Consider the following 22,611-nt stretch of genomic DNA (forward strand, 5'->3'; position numbering starts at 1 on the left):
ATTTGCACAGCTCTCAATGTTGCATCCTTACTGTTTACTAGTAAGTGAGCATTGCTATAGGCACTGGTGCATTAAAGTTAGTAAGGTGGATGGAAATACAGTGTGTATATAAATACGGAAAGTACCCATATACATACATTTAGGCAAATAAACAGTGATGCTATGAATGGTCTCTTCAGGGATGCCAGTAAGATCCACTTTCTTCTTCTTAAATATATAAACAACGCATCGGACTAGAAGTCCGATGTTTTCATACAGCTGAGCTGCAGTCATGACCTAGAATATGGCTTATATTGTGAGCAGGTCGGTTTGAGGACTGCTTGGAAGAATCTGAAGCAGATGTGTTTGCAATGGAAAGCAAAGGCGACATTGCTGAACCATCTGGAGGAAGAGCTGTGGCTATTTCTGGAAACAAAGACGTCAAGTTAAAATTGGATAAGTGCGACGTGTTGGTCATGTGCATCGGCGGCATATCCGGAAGCAACGGAAAACTTGGCTGAGCAAAACCAACAGGCCTGGGAGGAGACAAAATGGATCCAAATCGATTGTTTAAACTTCCACTACTTGGCTTCTCCGTGCTTGGGTTAGGAAACATTTGATTGGGAAAGTAAGGGATGGAAATGTCATTGGAAAGGGTAGGGTGGGCAGGAGAGTAAGGCGGGTAGAAGGATGGCAGCGTATTCTGAGGATCGACCGGGATCAGAGCCGGTGTTCGAGTGGCACTAGGCTGAGTGACTGGTGGGATGAAAGAGGCGTTGGCATTTATTGGTGGATTCATGCCACCCTCCGGAATAAAAGGGAATCCAAAATTCTGAGAGAGAGTGTGTTGGTCAGGGGCCGCGTTATCGTTAGACACTTGAGGGCCATCAGACATAAATCGGACAATGCTTCCTCTTTTTTCTATCGCAGACTGCTGGCGCCCAAGGATCATACTGCCACTGGTGGACAGGGGAAGATGGGGAAGACTAGGGTCAAAGACGTTTCCATGTCTTTGATTTCCAGATCGGTTCCTTTCGGGCTGACGTATTTTAGAACCTCCATTATCTTGCAGAGGATGCCTCGACCGCTGAGTAACTGAAGAATTTGGCTGACGAACAGAAGGTTGCCCTTGCTCGCCATTTCCATGAGAAACTGCAGAGTGAGGGTGAGTTGGCCTCACAACTCCATGCATGTTGCTAGAAACCGGCGTATTCATGTGGCTCTTAGTTCCATGACTGTCTGTCATCCTCATGGGATTGGACTTCTGCACAGAGATGTTTGGGCTCGTATTGCGACCCTGAATATCTCCCGAGGAAGATGAACTCGAAAAAGGAATACTCAAAGAACTGTTCCTTGTGTTAATTGCACCAATAGACATGTCACAGCTCTCCCTACTCTGGCCATCACCATCTCTTCGGATGTGGACACTCTCCCGTGCTGGGGGACAGTTGTACTCAATCGCAGAGGAGGCGCCGCACTGTGTGTTCCTTTGATGCTCTGGGATTGATCTTTGGCTTCCACTAACTTGATCTCCAAGGTGAGGGGCAAGTAAACTCTGCATAAAACTTTGGTGGCACGTGTTTTCATTTTCCCTTGATGGCAGGGTATTTCCTGCTGGAATACCCTGTACTGGCTGGTAGGGCAACCTCTTCTGTCTCTCTATGGATGGCCCAGTATTTTGACCGATTCGAAATGCTTGCGACTGCATGCCCCTGAGGGATGACACAGAATTACCGATTTCGCTGTTTCTTGAAGCCTGTACATCGAAATTGCCCGTCGGTTGTTGATTTGGTCCAGCTGGCTTAAATGTTTGACAGTCAGAAAGCCGCTGCACATCTGAGCTAACTGTATGGTCGACAGATAAGCGGCCCTGCATATTATGAATCACCAACCCTTTATTTCTAGAAACATCAAGATAGCTTCTCATTTCAAGCTGGTCAGAAACCCTGGGGCCTTGAAGAGATATTCCTATTCTCTGTTCCGAATTAGAGGGTGTCTTCCCAATGAGCGCCTCAGCAGAGTAGCTGGAAACTCTATTTCTTTCCTGCCTGTGAGGGGTGCATGTCATATCTGATGGCCTGGTTACGATACTTGCCTGGGACACCATTTGCTGCTCTAAGCCCCTTGAGGTCATAAGTCTTTGCATCTGATTGTGCCCTGACACATGTTCAGAAGCTGAACCTTGCTGTCTGCTGCTAACATCTTGCTGCTGTTGGTGCATAATATCCTGACTTATATGGCTCTGAGGGTGGTTATGATGGTTTCTGCTTGTGGCAGGATTTTCACAGTTCTTTTCAGGCTGGGAAGCTCCAAAGTGCTGCTGCATCTGCTGCTGCATTTGCTGGTGGTGAGGATGAGGCTGACCACCTTTTTGCCGTGTTTGATCACTTCCGTGGTGTTTTTGCTGTAATGAAAGTTGTGTGGCTTGTGTTCCCTGGATGAGATTTCGCTTCTTCTGCATCTGCACCTCCTGTTGTATCGTTCGCTGTTGGTGGACACCGTGGGGTTGAGAGTGGACTGAGTTTTCGCCATGAGTGACGTGGTGCTGCAGCTGATACAAGTGGTGCCTTTCTCTCAACTGACCAGCCTGCTGTTGCTTTAAGTATGGATGATTACTGTGGAGGTGAGATATGCCTTGAGCAGGAACATGTTGAATTGGCTGCAAGTGCTGCCCTGCTTGGCCTTGCTGCTCTGAAATGGGTGGCTGAGAACCACACTGAACTTCAGTTTGCCTCAAGGCTGGCGTTACAAAGTTGCTGTTGGATGGGAATAACCTATTAAGGCCCTCAGTGTGCCCTTGATTGCTCACTGATGCCACTGAATTGGACGAATTAGGAGGAATCTGACTGACGAGCATCTGTGTTTGATCAGCAATACTCTCTGCTGTTCGGTTCATCAGCGCCATCCCTTCAAGCCTTATGGGCGTGGTCTGGCACTGCTTTTGCCTCTTTGCCGTGGAAAGCAGAAGGTCATCTTGCACAGCCCGCTTGGCAGAGTCTTTGCGACCTTCGTGATTTTGCTGCTTTAAGTGTGACTCCTGCAGCTGGGGAGCCTGCATGGTGCTTGCCCTGATAGCATTCAGTTGCTCCTGAGCATATTCACTCATCATAGCGGGTCCTGGAGACTGACTGACATAGGTGCTAGACGGAAGGGAGAGGCTCACAGTGGCAGGGACACTCGCTTGCTCGGAAGACTGGGATAAACTCGAGCAGCTCACAAGGGGATGGACGATGCGACTCTGGTGTATTAGGTTATTCACGCTTAAACTGGTTATGCTTGGTGACTGGGAAGTGGATATCTGCAAAGAAGTGTTGGATGCTTCCGCACCTCCCACGGAGCAGCTTGGCTTTTCAACCTGTCTGTCGACATTTGTCTGTACTGTATCTTGACCACTGAATTTGTTTGGCGCCACTTCTAAGGGCCCCGCATTGTTTTCTTTCACCGGTTGCGGTTTAAAGGGCTGTTGCTCTCTTTCCAAAGGTGCAGCCTCAGTTGACTTAGAGATGGTATCCCTCATGTTAACCTGTATTCCTCCTCCACCTTTCTCAAGGTTTTCCTGGTCAAAAATAGCTCTTGCTGCAAGAGCTACAATGTCAGTCTGTTCTGAAAATGTGCAGCTGTTACCTGTACTGGTTGAGGTGCTGCTAGTAATGTCTTCTCTGGTCGTATCTGGCAACATAGATGCAACTGAGAAGCCTCGACTGCTGCCAGAGCTAGTTGACATTGGGGAGTCTGCCTGCCTGCTAGCAATAAGGGAAGCACTGACTACTTCCTGATCAGAAATGCAGGAGTGATGCTGTGAGAGACTATCACCTTCTGTGTTCATTAGCAAGAGCTCCTGCTTCTCAGGCAAATCAACATTTGATTCTGCCGACTTAGAGTCTTCCATGGGAAAATTAGAATGCTCCCCCTGAACGGTAAATGAAGAGGCTTTTTCCACAGCTGTTCTTTCTTTTGTGAGATCAGACAGCATTTTGGTTAGGCCTTGTCCTTCTAACAAGTCCGCATCTTGCATTACCACCGAGGAATCCTGTGCAACATTGCAGGACTCCGAAATTGTTCCTGCCTTGGAAGTACGACCTGCTGCGCTGCTCTGTGCTGCTGACGTCCCAGCAGTCTGAGAATGTGTTCCATGGGCTTCGGTACGAGAGGGCATCAAGGTGCTGGGGGGTTCACAGGGTTTGGGAGACTCTGACAAGGCAGAGCCGGTTGGTGGACGGTTCTGAGACCCACGGGCCTGCTGGCGAGGAGCAGTATCTTTGGCCGTTGGCGGGACGAGTGCCAGCTGCTCTGACACCGCGGACTCCAGTGGCGAGGAAGCGGGTGCCTCTGCCGAGCTTGGCCCGGGGACAGAGCAGGTTTTGGCTGCCTGTTCAGAGCTCACAGTCTCTTTGGAACGACAGTCAGAAACACTGGCGCCACTCGATGCTGCCACACAGCTCGCCTGCGACGTCATTAAAGCTTGCGATACCGCTGGAGGGTTTTCAAGCAGCCCCTCGCCATTTGAACGCTTTGCCACCGTTTCCACGGGAGCACAGTCCACCTTCCCCGTGTCTTTGGAAGGAACTGCTGGGCAGGACACTTTACTGTTGACTGCTTGGTGTTTCTTTATAGTTGGCTTTTTGTTTGTCCTTTTTGATTTTGCATTGGATGGCAAGCCAGCAGCTGCTTTTTTGGGGGAAGCATTTATTGAATTAGATACACTAGTTAATACCGAAACCTCCGCAGGTACTGAAGATGCCACAGAAGTTGGTAATGACACACAGTTAACTGTTGCAATCTGGTTATTGACAGTTGTGGGGTTGGTAGGGTGGCTAAGAGACAAGTGTAAGCAGCTCTGTCCAGCCATTTGTGATATGCTTTGATTGAGGTTAGCTAAAGCACCAAATGTATTGAGGGCAACATTGGTATTTGGATCTTCGCTGGTGGTGGGTTGAATAATTTGCATAGGGGCTTGATTTGAAGCTCCAGATGAAGACATTACAGGCTGCAATGCAAAAAGCTGCCCGTTTAATGAGATAGTTTGAGGATGCTGTTGACTGGACATCGTCACTGAAAACGTTTGCGTAGAGCTAGAAGACGGCAAAGAGGATGGTCTTGGTAATATATGGACAAGGTGTTTCCCTCCAAAAGTCTGTGGAAGAGAGGCATTTTGCACGGAGCTGCCAGAGTTCGCGATTGCAGTCGGCCCGTTCATGGGAACTCTTACAGCAGCAGAAGGCTGAGCAGAGAGGAGGGGAAGAGGATTCTGATTAGCAGCTTGTATAATTACAATCTGCTGGCTAACATTTTGGCTGGGAACGTCTGCTCTCACGATTGGAGGGCACGGGGCAGGGTTCGGAGGCTGGAGAATGATGACATTCTGGTTAGCTGGTGCTCCCGTAACGGCTGATACGACTGGCTGAGCCATCTGAATCACCTGCATAGCTGAATTTAACGGAAGGATATTTCCTGCAGCCTGAGTTTTAACCTGTGGCTGGCTGATTAATGGCTGCATAGGTAAGGGAGGGCATGAGGGCAAGGTAACTATAATCTGTTCAGCTGCCTGGCCATCCGCAGGCAGAGATGTATTCAAACTGATACTTGTAGTCAAAGGCCTGCTGTGAGCAGAAGATACGGTACCAGCACCATTAACTGGCTCGTTTAATAGTGCAGTCATTATACTGGATGGCGTTTGGCTTAGGGGCTGAACAGTATTTCCCGCTAGCTGCAAAGTTGTCCATGTGGTCTGTGTGTTTCCAGCTGAAGGCATCCGTGTAAGGCTACTCATGTTCTTCAAGTCTGAAGTGCCAACACCTGAAGAGCCTGAAAAAGACCAGCAGTTCTCTAGGGGACTGGCAGGCAGAGTGCTTATTGCCACCACAGCCTTAACTCCTTCTGCTGCAGAAGTCACAGGCATTCCAGCACTACTTACTAAGTCTGTACTTTTGAGGACATTTACAGAGGAAGAACTATCAGCAGTAGACAGTCTCACAGATGGCACGCAGGCTGTGTCTGTGGTTGAAATGACACAACTTTCCTGAAGGTCGCTCCTAGAACTCTGTGTATTTGAGCAAGTTGTGTTCACCTGTTGAACTTGGGAGGCTTCCGTGGAGACACTGGAAGGAAGGCTGACTCCCTGCGGGAGTATTTTCTTTGTTAATTTAGTGCCCTCCTCCTCATTTTTACTTTTGGGGAGATTTTGATCATTCTGCAGTACTTTACTTGAAGAACACTGTAGTTCCTGTTCTGTTCCAGATCGAGATGCGCTCTGTGAGCTGGCAGGAGCAGCAGTGAGCATGCCTCGCTCATTCTCCAGGGTGGAAAGCTCAAGAACATTCCCTGCTGGAGCTGTCTGAGCAGATGCCAGAGGAGAAACTGTAGTTTGAGACCATGGCTTGTTTTCTGTGGGGTAAATACCAGAGATCGTCACAGGAGTCACTAGGTTGCAAGTTCTCTGGACTGGCACAACATTGGCCGTTTGCTTTTGTAAATTATGACCAACGTTAAATGTTATTCCCTGGACAGATGTTCCCTGGTTGTTTCCACTGGGCTGACTCCCATTTGAATAGACAATGATGTTCTTTTGGACCTGATCGCTGGGAATAACAACTGAGACCTTCGCATTTTTGAGATTTCCCTTCCAGTGGATTGTAGGGTCATCATACAGGCAAATATCATTTGCTTTCAGTAGTTCGATGTATCTCCCATTTTCCTTTTGTAGTTCATCCAGCTGTTTCCGTAGTTTTTTTATCTCTTCAGCTACAAAACAGTGAGAGCGTTCCATTACATCGGCACCAGCACAAATACTAGGTAATGTTACCACATAACTTGGAGAGTACACACTATGAAGTACTGAAATAAATTGTTAATAATGTATGCTTTCTACAAATGGTTAACATAACATAACTGCAGACTCTTAGCCTGAGAAGCCTCTCTACTGAGCGGGAAAGTGAATGAACTTCACAGACCGTTCTGTTACCAATAGCAGGATATGTCAAATTATTTGGTTAGAAAAACTAAAAGTTAGAAAAAACATCAGGACAAACTCAGATGAAATTGAACTAATCAAATTGTTTAATTACTGAAAGAAAGATGAGCACATTCATTTATCTTTTTCTTTCCCCTGCTCCTTTGCAAACACTAAAGCTGTTTTTATTTAATTGATAATCTCATGGCTTCCCAGGACAATTAAGTTTCATTACATCTAAAAATGATATGCAAAATTAAATACAAAGCACTTACATAAAGCCACAAAAACTGGCAATGCACTTGGAGATGGCTCACCTAACTTGGAAAATCACCCAGGTTTTTCAAACCCAATTACATCGACACGATAAAAATAGAATTTAGAATTCCATTCTATGGGTAGAAATAAAAATCACAAACCACAACATTAGCTCTGAGATTATTTCCATCATACCTCCATCACTGTATTTTTACGCAGCTGTTCAAGAAGATTTTATATGATACATTATATTTTTATAAAATAGGCTGTTACCACTTTTACAGCATTTGAAAGGAAAAGAAATAGCTCTATGCATGAAGAAAACTCCACGTTTTCAATGAAAAAACCCTAACACTGAAGTTTCTCAGAAATCATTCTGATCACCACAGCAGAATAAATCAGGACAGAATCTATTAGATGATGCTGCATCACCTATAAGCTCCGTAATTACTTTACATCACAATGTGACTGCTTCATTATCTCTTAGCTATGCGCAAGAACACGCACTTGGGCATTCTCTTATTTGGCTTCTTATTTCAATATAAGCAGCTGTATTTTCCCTGTATGTGCATAATGTCTTGGGATTCCCAAGTTTGTTGATCCAGGCTTTGTTGTCAGTCAGTACTAACACAAACAGAGTGGAAGCTACAGAAATTCTACAACCTCCAGCAGCATCTGTACTTACCCTGTTCATTGTTCCCTCCATTTAACAGAAGTTCATCATTCTGTCTTTTCATTTCTGTTATATACTTAAAGGCCTGATCCAGGATCATGTTCTTGCTCTTTAAAAGAAAACACATATATAAAATGAGAAGAAAGGTCTATCATTGGTAGATCCATTAATGATGAGATTGCACTTGTCCCAAGAAGTCTTTACTTTAACAATGTGCTAATCCGAATGATTCTCTGAATATTGTTGGGCGGGTTTTTTTGGTTGGGGAACGGGGTGTGGTTTGTGTGGGGGTGGTTTTTTTTTTAGATGAACCACAGTTTTCATGAGCAATTCTGACCCTAAAATGCCATGAGTTTTTACAGCATAACATTTTCAATGCTGGAGCTGACATTTTTCGATGCCCAAAGCTAGATACTAAGGCTACAGAACCCGAACAGCAAGGATCATTGCTTGCTAAGCAGCATAAAATTCTTGTTCACTAGTAAACATATACATCACATGAAATTTCCAGGATATTGCCTTGTAAATATTTTATTAGGAAAGAAACTAATGTGGAACAATTACCCAGGGAGGTGTATGCATAATTTTGAAACTAATATACTGGAGAATATGTAAAGAGAAAATCTGCCACAAGTCCTCCACCATCTTCCTTTTATGAAGCTATATTTATTCTGCCCATGAAACTTCTTGTTCACTTCTTAATTTCTTCTTCTACTGTTCTGTAGCAATAGCCTCTGACATAGATTGCTCCATCTTGAAAAAGATGCTTGTGTGCATCAACCTAAAACCATTTGTCTTGCTTCGTCTTTCACAAGGACACTATAATTCTTTCATCCCATTATACAAAAGATGACAAAAATAAGCATGCATGCAATTCTGTTTACATCTTAGGACATTAAGTGATCATCGGCAAAGGGCAGGGAAGTGGTTGGAGAATGACCTGAAAAATTATCTTGCTTAACCGATAGCTTTCACCACTCGAGCACCATACAGACTACATTAAACAGCATCAGTAGAAAATGAGTTGACAGACAGGAGTTGCACAACGTAACCAGCAACCCACTGGCCAGATCCAACCTACTTCTGTCTAGCCTGCCACCCCCCCTACAGAGGGAAGGGTGAACAGCTATCCATCCGCTCAACACAACAGGGCAGGCAGCAGCCAAGATAGGATTTTTACCTTCTGTTGTTACCAAAGTCCAGGCACCCTGAATGAGAACTTTGTCTGAATCAAACAGGCAGACATCAGCAAGCTGACCAAATTGCTACAGGCAAATTAATTTAGCTTACACCTGCTCAAAACCACTGCACATATGAATCAAGGAGAAAATCAGTCACATCTCCAACTCGTACCTTTCCATTCCCTCAGCAGTCATCTGCAACACTTCCAGATAAAAAGCTCATAATCTGTGTGATTACATTCATGTGGCCCTGCACTTCCAAAAAAGGAAATCTGTCACAAATAATTTTTTAAATACTAATAACTAGTAAGATTTTCGAGTGTATTAATTCACACAGTTATGCCTTCTTCCTGAGACAAATAGCAAAATAAGTATTTATACTTCTACAGACAAGGGAACACAAAAGCATTTTAGAGGAAAACTGTACGCACCTCTGAACAGACACTCACCTGCTTCAGTGCTGGCGAGCAGGGAATGAGTTCTCCAATTCTGTTTATCCCAGCATTAATCTTCTTCTTTCGATGTCTCTCCACTGAGCGAAAATAATATGGGCTATGTCACCTCGTTGGGCAAGACAGCACAGCAGCAGCACAACTAGTACTAATGTAAGGGCTTAAAAATATGTTATTCCGTGACATTTTGGAACCCTTAGTAACTTGAGAGAGGGAAAAAATTCCCCTAAAGTAAACCTCAGTTATCAAATTAATACTCAGCAGAATTGAGAGATGTAACATAAGCAGCAATATCTTTAAAAGGTGGGGATGTTCTGGACCCCTTTATGGAAAAGAGGAGTTACTGCAACTCAAAACTCAGGTTTTGATAATGCTTTCTAGCAGAGTTTTATGAAACTCTTTTCAGAAGGGAGATTGATTAAATTTAGGCATATGGCAAGCAAATGAACCAAGATTATGGGAAGAATCAGTTTGGGAAGGAAATCCATGTCTGTTAAATACTAACAATGTCAAGTTTAGCACCAGGAGCAAAATAACTTAGATTTTACCAGTTTTCAATTTTAATTTTAAATTTATATTGACTGAACAGCCAACACTGAATGTAGCTGAAGCTCCAGGTATATGAACTATGAGTTACTCTTTTTTTATCTTCAATGGTATGACTGTTCCACGAGGTCTAATTATGACTGGGAATACAGAAAATACTGAATGAACAGTATTTCCAGTGAATTACCTATTCTGGAGAAGGTCAGAAAATGCTTCATTTATACTCCTCTAGTGACATCATCTACCTCTTCACGAGACCTAAACACTGGCGCAAATGGTCTACACTACAAGTCTAGAGGTGTATATACCTTTGGGCATGTTTTTTTCAGACAGTATTAATCTCTGTTTTCCACCCACCATAGTCAGCTTCTTTCAAAGAACATGTAGGTATTTTTTTGACTAAAATGTTTTGGTGTTCAACACAAACTAAAACTATTAGATACCTTTTTCCCAAAAAGCCTGAAAAAAAAGTCCTGTCACGGCTTTATCAAGATTCAAATCAACATATCGTTCGTTCACTGTGCTAAGTTATCGCCTTGTGGTTTGTGCAGCCGGGCTGCTTTTGGTGGCACACAGAAACACACAGCGATCTGCAGGTGAGTATATTTTATTGTGCTCCTTTACGAAGGATATATGGATTTAATTTAAACAGGTTTATTTCAGTAGTCTGTCACTTCAATTTACATTTTTCAAACTACTAAATTATTTTTTGTATTCCAGGACAGACTGGTGGTGTTGACAGAGACAGGCCTAAATACACTAAACACAGCAAGACAAAGCCTCTTCTGCATGAAATTTAGTATATAAATCAGAACAGCTGTATAAACATTAAAACATGTGATCCTTGGGACTTAATTTTTATATATCTTACTAATACATACAGATGTCACAGTGATTATGAAGTGCTATTCCTTTGTTTTGATAATATTTTCCATGCTCTACTCAGGTTGTCCAGATATGAAGGACTAAGCAAGCTACAGGGCTGGAGGGAGCTGGTCCCTACATTTTGCAGAGTTCATCAGTAGATGAAGACTTTGGAAAGCTATCAGCAAGTAAAACAGGAACTGAGAATTAGAACGAGGTCAGCAATCTTAAAAGCATATTTGATACGAATGTTTCCTGATACTTTTTAATCCTCAAGAAATCAGCCAAACCCTGGGCACAGCCCGACAAGCACTATAGTTCATAGCTTTCACATGGAAACCACTCATTTTTTCCAGCTGAGTTTGTGAAGATCACACAATAGTGGTGTTTAATAAAAGAAGGGTTGGCGTCAATTTCTTAGGATAAACCAAGCCAAAACCTCTCTGACTCTCCCTCAGTCCTTGTTTCTGCTGCTACTTGCAGAAGATGCCACTGGAGCTAGACACTGACAGGAAGAAAAGGCCACAAGCTGCCTGAGGGATGTGACTTCTGCAACATACAGACGGTTTTCGCACGGAACTTCTGGGAGACCAACATCCAGGTGGGTGTCTCAAGGACAGGCTACAGGAATACTTCTAATCCAGGGAACCTCTAAAGCTCTCAGGTCGGATGTGTGTCTCTAATTCGCTGAAGCGTTTACCTCTTTATTTTAAAAGAGGTGGCTATTATCGGCATGTGAATGCCTGCACATTTATTTTCCTTTAGAACTGAACACAACTGAAATAGTTTACTTCTTAGTTTACTAGCAACGGAAAGCCAGGGGCATGCTCCTGCTTTCATACTTGGGCATGCTACTGTAATCTTGTACTGTGGAAAACAGCAAACTAGAGATCAATCAAGAAGTCCTTTTGCACCAATATTCTGTGCAAGGACACAGGTGTTTGGCTGTGTGGGGTTTTTTTTAGTGTAATAAACTCCTACAGAGGAACCTTCTCCATGCAAATTATGTTTTATTAGTTCAAAGAATCTGTGCTTATTTCCAGACCAAACAACAAAACATAATGTTCCTACCTGCATTATGTGTCTCCCGGTTTTTCTTTCTGTGAAACATAAAGAGAAAACAGTGACGTGAAACAGAAGGGGAAGAAATCTGCATGAAAACAAATGTTTCTTTTATTATTTCCGTTACAGCTAAAAATACTAAATATTATATTCTGCTCTGTCAACAAGAAGGCAATAGAAGTCACACTCACAAGGACTGGTTTTAGACATCGGTATTAAATCGTTTCTAACAAAAATTCATTTGTGTTCATACTTCAATAAATTTCAGCAGAACAAGGCACAGCATAATACCCCATTTGATTATTGTTACATACATTTATAGGGCATAGCTGGATTTTTATGTTTCTGTTTAGCAACAATCATCCAGTAGCAACAACTACTGAAAACTACCTAATGTTCAATACAGCCAAATATTAAAATCCCAGAATTTCTGAGTAACAGCATAGCTAATTATTTGTTTGAAATGTTGCTTTTATGCTCGCTGGATCAATGAAACAGGAGAAAATGTTACCATGCAAATTGATTTTTCCAGGAATATTACCTTCAAATATCATACCTTCTGGTATCAAACATGCTTCCTTTGTGTAAAAAACCAGAAATACCACTCCTCTGCAGTTGTTCTTCTTTACTGCCTCAAAATTCTGTCTAGGTATAATTTGGGCGTCTAAGGGTTGTCTTTTGTTTTCACATGTTTGCCTGGGATTTCTGGGCCAACGACAATGAGCTCAGAATCATTGTGCAACGCCTCAAATGGCTTTGCTGGAAGTCAATAAATCCCAAATGTGTACTCTAAATGTAAAAATCAGATGTACTGTATACATGCAGTAAGCCAAATACTTTCAGGTAGTAAAGCAAAGCACGTGTTTTCTGGAAAAAGAAATATTCCAGAAAAAAAAAAAAAAAAAAGATCTGTCACAAGATTTCTGTCCAGTAGCGCACTCTCAGTCTAGACGCTTGGCTAGCGTACGCAAAAAGCAGGGTGGCATCTTCTGCTCTCCTTTTCCACTGTTACAGCACAGTCCAGATTTAACAAGGAATATGAGGTGAGGATGTAGATGACACATGTGATTACTATGGGGCATGTATCCTTTACACTTTGAGTCGATACACGTTTATTTCTGGTAACTCACCAAAAGTAGTGTGCATCTAGAGTAACTTGGACAACAATTACAAGACAGTAATGTTACTGCAGGTGGTCAGACTGGAGACATTTGCTAAGAAATAATGGTTAAAGATGAACATTTTCAAGTCAAATGCCAACTGAAGCTTGCACATCTGTGCAACAACTATTCAAGCGATGAATCTTCTGCTCATTGAAAACTTGTGCCACCAGAACAGGAATGCATGTAAACTATAATTTAAAATCTTTTCTTATTTTACATTAAATTACAGTTCTCCTACTTATATCCAAAACAATAATCTGCCAGTCACAATTGATCATATATCCTAAATATGCACAAGAATCTAAGAGCTGGAGAGACCCAGCTGCCCCTTGATTCCCATTATCAATACAGAATCCAAAATACTCTTTTAGTGGGGTAAGAAAGAGTCAAAAGCCATGAAGACTGAAAAAAATTCTGTAGGACAAATCAGTGTTCTTGCTGAGTATTTCTTAGCATAAATCGTGTCCTACATGGCCAGCTAGCATAAGATGGATGCTGTATATAACCAGGGACTGAAGGATTCCCCTACCAATCAGGTGCTAGATCAGCATGCTACTACAAAAGAACGAAAACCTGGAAAACTTGTAACAAGCTCTGAGACCCTTTGTTACAAAATTTTAGTCATAGTGTTGCCATTCAATCTCAAGATGTATTTCGAGTTCCAGCTGAGATTTGAGATGCAAGATCCAGATTCCACTGAGAGCTGAGGAAGAGATCTAAATTACTCTGCCAAAATGAGTACAGTGACCTCCCCAGTACCTGCAAGGAGTCTCTGCAATAACACAGGCTGCAAGCTACCCGAGGTGGTGACAGTTTTATACACAGCAGAGTAGTCAGTGTAATAATCAAAGAATCTCCATTGCCTAGGTGGCCCAAGGAGACGTGTCTTTGACAAATAATTGAGCATTGAGAGGGGAAAAGAGAAAAGGAGTCTTTCAGGCATAGCTCCTAAACTTTTGGATCAACACTGCTCATCCCTCAGAATTTCTTGTCAATACCCTTATTGCCAAACTTTTAGCTAGAAAATTCCTAACCGTGACATGATCACAGACTGCAGGACTAGGAGAGCCGTTGTCCCACAGAAACTTACCGATGTTGCTTCTTAGTAGGTGTCTCATTCTCTGTCATCTCTGGCATGGTTTCGGAGAAGAGAGCCTAAAAAAATTGTTGAAGGAATTAACAACTCCTGCATTCTTCTGAATTCCTAGCACATGGCACTTGTTACATCATTTTGCCTTTGACCACAAGGACAGGGCCATACTGCAACGTGTGCGCAAGCCCATCACCTTGATGTAGAGCAGCTGGTCATGTGAGCATTAAAAATGAAGTACGTTACCTAGCGGGGTGCTTTGTGAACCCCCATTGCCTGTGATGCACTGGTTTCCGTTTCCTCAATTACTTTAAGTATAAAAACAATTATAATCCCAACTACTTTAAGGAAGCAAGAAGAAAAATTAGAATAAATTACTGTCTTTTGAATGGGAAGAGGTACAGCTGAACTCCCTTCCATTGGCCCTTCTTCACTGAATATGCATTCAATTCTCAGTTCTAAATAAAGCGTAAATACTAAGAAAAATACAAGCTACAATGAGGACATTTTATTAAGCACAAATTTAGAGCACTATTAATGTAGCAAATGACAAAACTTAGTTGCTATTGAATTAATGTACAGCTTAAAACGGCCAAAAATGACAGCCTATGTTCTCAAATATATAAAACTCAGTTAAAAATAAAGTTATATGTAAGGGCCCAGTGAATTGCACCTAACTTGTCCTCAGCTTGAACACATCAGTAGGCTGTATTTAGACAAACAAAAACATTATGAAAAAATAAACAAAAGATGAGGTTAAGTCAATGATGGTTGAACATATATCTACCAGGGAATGAACGTTAGAGATCAAGTAACATGAAGTATACTGCAGATGACCACAGGAAAAAAAAACTAAACTGTTTTTTGATAAGGCTGAGGTCTGTATTTAGTTTCATGCTTCTACTCATTCTCTCCCAACCAACCTGTTATTGCAACTCTTCCCATGGGCCCTCAGACTCCTCGTGGCTTCATTTCTCCCTGGCTCCTCCTGGAAAGCTCATCAGCTTCTTTTAACAGGCTTCGTATCTTTATGGTATTTTGTTTGTTTGTTTGTTTGTACTGTAAGGAAGCGGGGGGTGGGTTTTAATATGACTTTCAACACCAAGCAGTTCTTAATGCAAACTGAGCCTACCATTACTGACACTGACCTCAAAAACAAGAAAAAACCCAAAACCCTTACGAACCAGAAGGCCAGCCATCCAGAAAGCTCCCAAAGCACCGAAGCATACCCTTCAGAAAGGGCTGTGTGTGCACGCGCCTGTGTGCCTAAATTTAACAGAAATAATCTTTATTGTGCCAGAACAGAACTCGGATGCTGTTCTCCAGCCTTTGCACTCTAAACGGTTAATTGAATGCAGCGCTCTCGTTCAGTAAAGATTGAGGAGAAACACTAGGGCTGATGCTGTTGACCACTCTACCCCTTCTTTAAGTACGTTTTCTATTCACGTGAAGACACCGGAAATGTTGACAAACCACAAAGTAAAGCAAACAGGTGGTATCTCCTGTGGATAGATCCAGCTTGGGGAACTCAAAGTGCCTGAGGTTTTCGGGAACCTAATTCAACTCCCCCACCTACACAACAGTGTTCACACAGTCACAAAATTAGACACAATCCCCCAAGTTACAGCATTACAAGACTTCACTGAGTGTTACATACAGCCTATCCGAAACACAATCACCACAGACTTCCCTAGCATCACTTTCTATTTATATTTCTGGACAGGCTTTCCCTTTTCCATTCTCACTGACCATGCTCTGCATGAATTAACAGTCTAACAGAGTAATAGTACTGTGGGAACAAGTAGTGGTGTAACTTCAGCACTTTCATTCACTCTTTTATAAATTACCTCATGACACTTCATCTTAAAAACAGATTTCTTCTCCTTTAAATCCATTTAGCTTAATTCACTAACAATTTTATTTTTGTTTATATGTAGTAAGACTAGTCCAGTTGGTATCTCAGGTCCACCAAGTTCGTGAAAATTCACAAAAAAATTCACCGTTTTTTGATCCCGAGAAAATGGGAAGTCTTTATTACAACACGTCAAAGACTCCCCATTTCTTTCTCCCTCCCCATCCATTTTTTAAAAATTATGTCACTAAGCTTCTTCCAAGTGATGCTGCTCTCTGCACATTTCAAGCCAGATGCCACTACATTGCATGTATAAGCCTCACAAACTATCAAACATAAACGACTTTTAAATTTATATTTTATATGCTTCAGTTCTGCTTGGATCTACAACCAATTTCATCTAGAAGACAGGACATAAGAATGCAACAAATATTATCCTAACTTCACTTTACTGTGGAAATTCTTTAGGTCAGAAGTTTATCAAGACTCACACAATTCAACTAATGATTTCCCAAGTGTTTCAACGCAGTTTCGTGGGAGCAGTAAGAAAAAACAAGGCTGTACACATTATCTAGTTAACCAGTTTATTTCAGTTTCTGATTTTCTACCTGAAAAGAGGTGATTAAGTTTATTAAACAGCACATGCACACAACACTGAGGTTTCTATTGCTAGACTGTACTGTAAGAAACATAGTGAACATATTTCTTTTCCACCCTATTCTTATTCTGTAAGGACAAAAACCTTTGTGTTTCACTTGATACACCTCAAAACAGTTAGAGCTGGCAGCACCAGGGAGGTGGTATTCTTAAGAACTGCTGAAAATCTGGGCTCTGAAAATTAAAAGAAAAAACCCAATGCTGCCTCGGTGGAGACTTCTGCAGGCTGACAAAAGGCGTTTACACTGGCTTAATTTCTTCCTAGCAGCTCTTCTATCATCAGAGTTTTGACAATACGTTTCTCTTTACTCATTCAATCTCAACTAATACTTCTTCATGGAGAGATTCCTTCACTGATTCTCTAAAGCAGAAGACATGTGTTTCCTTTATAAGCTCAGGGGCAAATGTACTTTAAGTTTGCTCATGAAATACGCTCACTTGACTCAGCTGAAAGCCCTCTGTAGAGAGAACATAGCAAATTCCAATTCTCAGCCAGATGAAGCAGAAGGAATTCTCATTTTATATTTATTCAGTACTAAGGTTCCCTCGAGCTTTATGTAGTTTACAGCTCTTACAATATCAACCTGAAATATTGTTTTTAATTTAAATGCAATATCATCCCAGAAAATGAAAAGGTATTTGTGTTCTGGAGATTTAAGACTAATGTAATTTAATCTCCTCTACAGTTCTGAAAAATTGAGGTAGAAAACTCAAAAACAATTTTTTTTTTCAATTTATTTTATTAAATCTTTTCTTCAAAACATACGCACTCAGCAGATTCAGCTTTTAAGAAAAATTTTATTTTATTTGACATTAACTTTTCACTCTGCATTTAGGAAGTGTTTCCAATCTTAATATTCATTTTATAAGAAAATAATTCTTCCCATCTGTTATCTTTGGCTGTACAAACCAATCTTCCTCAAATTAAGAAAGCTACTCCACTCCTCTCTACGAGGCAGAAAGTATCTTTTTAATATGCAGCTACAGATGCTCTGTAAAACTACCAGCAGTCCAAATCTTTCTTCCTCTAAAAATACTTCAGCGAGCTTATGCTGTTACATTGCTGCAATCTCTCAGTTCTTACCCGTTTTGTACACCTCACAGAGTTAGCCATGATTTACAGCTAAGATCACTTCCAAGGCATGGATAATAACTACTCAAATGTTGGGTTTTTTTTCCTGCAAGACAGTGCCCTCTTCATTTATTCGAGTAACTGCTGGAGCTCTCCTTTTCCTATCTTCATTGCACGTTTTACAACAAGGCTGGCTTTAACCAGGGCCTTAATCCAAGCCTTTAATCACAAGCAAGGTGCCCTTGAGATAAAAAGACTCAATTTACTGCCTTTTCTGTGTTCCCCCTTGAAACACTTCTAGTCCAGCTTTGCATTTACCTAACAGAATGACTGCAGGAAATTAAACTCGAAAGCTTACCAAGCTTACCTTTGTGATTGTTACCTACATATACCAACTACTTTTGCCCATAAAAGTTACTTGCTCAATTTACTGTATAGGAAATGGAAAAGGACTGGTTTTCCTGGTAAGGGGGGGGAGGGCGGGGGGGGGGAATCCCTTTGCTATCTTTCAGACTGAAAGAAGGTTTTCTTGTCACTGCCCCATGCCTCTCCATCCACCCGCTCACAACAGCAGCTGGGCCCACTGACCCACCAAAATGAAACCTCTCAAAGATACTAAGTTCCCAGATGTTCACAAAAACCTGAGACTGAGCAGAGGAGCGAGGTCAGTGCTGACCCTGCAGGTAAGCGACGGGACACCGCTCGGGTCTGTGACCGCCTTCGTAGCAGGTACGCGCTGGTTGACTGGCTGGTATCAGACTGGTCACGACACACACCATCTTTTGCCGAGGAGGATGTCGAAGGGATTAAAGGGCAGGAGAGAGCTATCTCGACAGTTCACAGAATACACATTCCTGATGCAAACCAGCTGGCAGTTTCCTAGGGCAACCAGACTGTTCCAGAGCTGCTGCATAAGCTAAGAAAACCAATGCCAATAAGCTAAAACTTGTAACACAATCCACTTTATATTTGTTAAGGGGTCTGCAAATAACAACAAATGGAAACAAACTTCCCTGCTTTTAGAATTTTTTTTCTTTACCTCATTTGTTTGTACTATCTAAACTCAAATACATTGATATTTTTCCTCCTGTTGACTTAAATCAATAAAGTTTCAGTAAGGCTATTATAGAAGAACATGCAAGTGAACTAGAAAGAAAACTTCGCCTCTCTTTTTTTTTGTAATAGCATTGGAGAAAGAAGCAGGGTTATAACTCAAGTGATATTCCCCCATATCTAAATTAATTTTAATTATATAATGTTCATAATATTAAAGACATAATTGCTCATGACCATTTACTAATGTGCAGTTTCAGGACAGCATAGTTGTAGGGTTATTCTGAGAAATCCTGACCAGATCTGCTTAAGAAAATTTCAGAAAAAAAGAAACTCCCCTATTAATCACCTAAAGATCCACCTCTCATGTTTATTCTTCTTGCTCCACCATCGTTGCTCCTCAAGTCTTCCTAGGTTATTATGGCCTCATTTATTTTCAATAATAGAGGCCATTTCAACAATAATCATAGAGGAGGGGCAGGGAGAGAGAGATACCACATTGACTGAACTAAGTCTCTTACTCGCTGATGATGTTCTGAAAACTATTTAAGGGAAGGTATCTCTGGACATTCTGTATCCAGATGTGAGCTGCTGCCACCCTCACACATTGTGTGGACGATCTTGGTACTACAAACAGACTGAGGTGGCACACAGTGCTAGTAAAGGAAGATGCCTACGCAAACTATCTGCCGTGGTCTGGATGGAAGCAGGCGTTTGAAGAGCTGCAATTACACAATTAGTGCACAAGCTAGAATCACAAAGACCAGAGCTGTCACTCTAAAGAGTGTCCTCAGCTACTTTAGATCAAAATAAAGGGAATGTCAGTCTTTCCTTCAGGAAATCAGAAAGCAATGACTAGGGAAATCCCCCTGATCCCTGTATTCTTCATGCATTTTGTTAAGATTGACAAGTTAGCACATACGGATTTCATGAAAGAAGTGAGAAAGTATGAGGAATGTCTCTAAGTTGCAAGACAGTGCTCATCTCCCTGGTTTTCAATGCCCAGTACAGATCCGCAGTCTCAAAATAGAAAATGATTTTCAAATAGAAGATAGATATCTAACTATGCTATGCTTGACAAAGGAGTCAACAAATCTGTTCTGATGGTGAAAGTTAGGTGGGTACAAAGTGGATTGCAGACAACTTCCTCCTATAGCAGGACAACATCTCTGTGTGGGTTTGGTTACCTGTACTATATGACAGGCTGCCTGTACCGTGGCTGAAGCTGACTGCGCTCCCACTGCGGTGCAAGAGTATCCATTGGTGAGTCAAACCTTGCTGGCAGCACAGCCTGATAAAAGCTGTAACATGTAAATCATCTTAGTCTCTGAATACTGGGACCAGGATGATTATAACTGAGGAGGCCATCCACATATGAAAGCTGTATTTGAAACAGCAAAGACCGACTGGACAAACGTAGAAGCTACAGCTTCAGCAAGAGACAGTTTAATTCTGCTTTCTGATGTGGCCTTATCTCCAAATGAAATCTCTATTTGAAGAACAGTATTTCATCACAGGGCTTAATAACCAATTTAGAATTGAATGATAAAAACTTCCATTTTGGACACAATGATGTAGCCAGAATACTATTCTCTGCTTCGTGTTTTCGTTTTAACCTGAGCTCTTTTTTGTTCTGCAGCTACAAAAGATCCTCACATAGTCTGTTTATAAAATTACGTGAGGTCTTAAGGATGTATCAAGTGATTCTCCGAAAGCTATGCCAGACACACACACACATGCTAAACTGACTTGCTGCTCTCTCCTAACTAACAAGCAGTGCAAGATATCATAGAACTGAAATGTGCAGGGCATCCAGAGAGTTTGCGTGTCAATTGTTTTTAAATCATCTTTTCAGATGTAAGTCATTAAGTACAAAGGATTACACAGTCAAGTTCTTGAATATTTTATAGGCTTGGGGTTTGAAAATCTGACACAAACTAAGAACTTGTCAAGGGTTCACGATACAGGAAGCAATGTTGTATGGGTCTTCACTACAAAGCTTCTTTACAACATGCAGAAGAGATTCATCCCGAGATTTGGTTACAAACACTGACCTTCCAGAGTAAAGGATTTCTCTATGAATCTTAACAGGGCTAAAGGCAAAAATGGCCCAGGTAGAAGGTACCATAAAACAGTATTTCAGTTTTAATGTACAAGCTGATCAAACTTACTCCCCAACTCCACTGTTAAGACACTTAACTTCTAAGCATACTGACTTTACAAGAATTAATGAAACTTCGCTTCAACTTTCAGAATCAAGGAAACTGGCAACTGTAGAAAAGCGCTTTCAAAGCACCTGTCCAGGCAGTGTACTGCCACGTCCTTCAGAAAAGGCCAGCCCACTGTTCCAGAAGTGCTGCTTTCACTATTACCAGCCCTAACGTGCTTTAGAAAACAATCACGCACACACTCTGCCCCCGAAACCCAACAAAACCAAGCAAAAACCCCACAACTTGGCAATGCACATTTCATTCCAGACCCCTCACAAAAGGTTTTAGCAGACAGAAGAGAGCTCATTCTCCTTCACCACCTCAATGCTATTTTGCACCTTTGGTCTCCAGACTTTTTTCTGTATGAAGTGGGTCCACTGGGCAATTGCTTCAGTTCCAGGAATAAAGGACTCATCTTGTGATCTGGATGTTTGACAGTTTTGAGTAATACTGGCAGCAGGGATAAAGCCACTAACTATTTCAATTAGATTTAACAGAGAGGTCCAAACTAAAGATATCTGAGCCCAGGTGACCTGGGAAAGCAGGCACGCTTTCTTAAAAAACACTTCCAAAGAGGAAATTTAAAAGCAAGACCAATGTACGTTAGACACCAGAAAATGGAACCACTGGGTGCAAATCCATAGGAAACCTGAATTAATTAATCCCACCACTTTAGGAACTACTTATTTGTCTTAGGAGGATTACTGTACATAAGCTATCCAGGGGTAAACAAGTAGTTCTGAAAGCACTAGAAAAAGCAAATAAGACTACTGTAGAAATTTAGCACCAACAACACAGCAGAAACGAAAACCAGATGTCCAAGTTACTACTTTGCAGAGGTCTGAAAGGAATGGATAAAGGGCAGGGACATACTGGTACGATAATCCTGCAAGTTTTACTTCACTAGAAAACAATTCCATATAATTAAAATGCCTTACTTCCATCTTCTTTTTCTATAACTATCTAAAAATCACATCCCTATTGCCACTCGAGATTGACTTGTCAAGAATACCTTAAAGTGAATCTAGAAGTGGGAGATCTCCATTGTGTTCCTTAGCACAAGATAGCTCTGTTAATTTTTTCAAGCCGAGAAATGCAGGGTCTTCCCTTTCCCACCCAGAATAAAACAAAACCCATGGTCAAAGTGAGATGGACTGTAAAGCCTCTTGAGATGATTTACAGGTCGGACTTTCTACAACTTGCCAATTACAGCATGACCTTGACAGACACCACTGCTTTAGATAAAGGCAATACATAATAACCCAAATCATCAGCTGTTGAGAATGAGCATTGCTTTTGGTCACAGACTTAAAACAAAAATGAAACCAACTCAACTCTCCCCATTTTCATTTAAAGGAACACAGACACCAGCTCAGTACCTGACAGCTGACTCCAACAGACGTTTTGAACTTGAGCCACAGAGAGGAAGACAGAAGAAAGAGTGTGCAAGTGTTACGGGCACCACTGGTTAGAGGCTCAAAAGCAGAGCTGCAGCTCCCAGCTAATATCTGCAACTCAGAAATACAGAGCACACGATGCTGACTGAATAC

General features: G+C 41.8%; 1 protein-coding gene across 1 annotated transcript; it reads right to left on the reverse strand.

Moving 5' to 3' along the window:
• Window positions 1-250: 250 nt before the first annotated feature.
• Window positions 251-14,264, reverse strand: USF3 (upstream transcription factor family member 3). The gene is made up of 5 exons (XM_009961340.2): window positions 14,218-14,264; window positions 11,974-12,002; window positions 9,490-9,572; window positions 7,872-7,968; window positions 251-6,720 (listed from the first exon to the last, which is right to left on the reverse strand). The coding sequence occupies exons 1-5, from the start codon at window positions 14,262-14,264 to the stop codon at window positions 251-253; spliced, it is 6,726 nt and encodes a 2,241-aa protein (XP_009959642.2).
• Window positions 14,265-22,611: the final 8,347 nt, after the last annotated feature.

This window comes from Leptosomus discolor, chromosome 1 (assembly GCF_034619465.1).
Source record: "Leptosomus discolor isolate bLepDis1 chromosome 1, bLepDis1.hap2, whole genome shotgun sequence".
Lineage (NCBI taxonomy): Eukaryota > Metazoa > Chordata > Aves > Leptosomiformes > Leptosomidae > Leptosomus > Leptosomus discolor.

Bases quoted from the DNA above. Each gene is read 5' to 3' on its own strand.
- USF3 (XM_009961340.2), bottom strand. From the start codon at position 14,264: ATGCCAGAGATGACAGAGAATGAGACACCTACTAAGAAGCAACATCG. The intron at 12,003-14,217 runs GTAAGTTTCTGT...TATGTTTCACAG, and splicing joins CCTACTAAGAAGCAACATCG to AAAGAAAAACCGGGAGACAC. The intron at 7,969-9,489 runs GTGAGTGTCTGT...TTTCTTTTAAAG, and splicing joins GCTCGCCAGCACTGAAGCAG to AGCAAGAACATGATCCTGGA.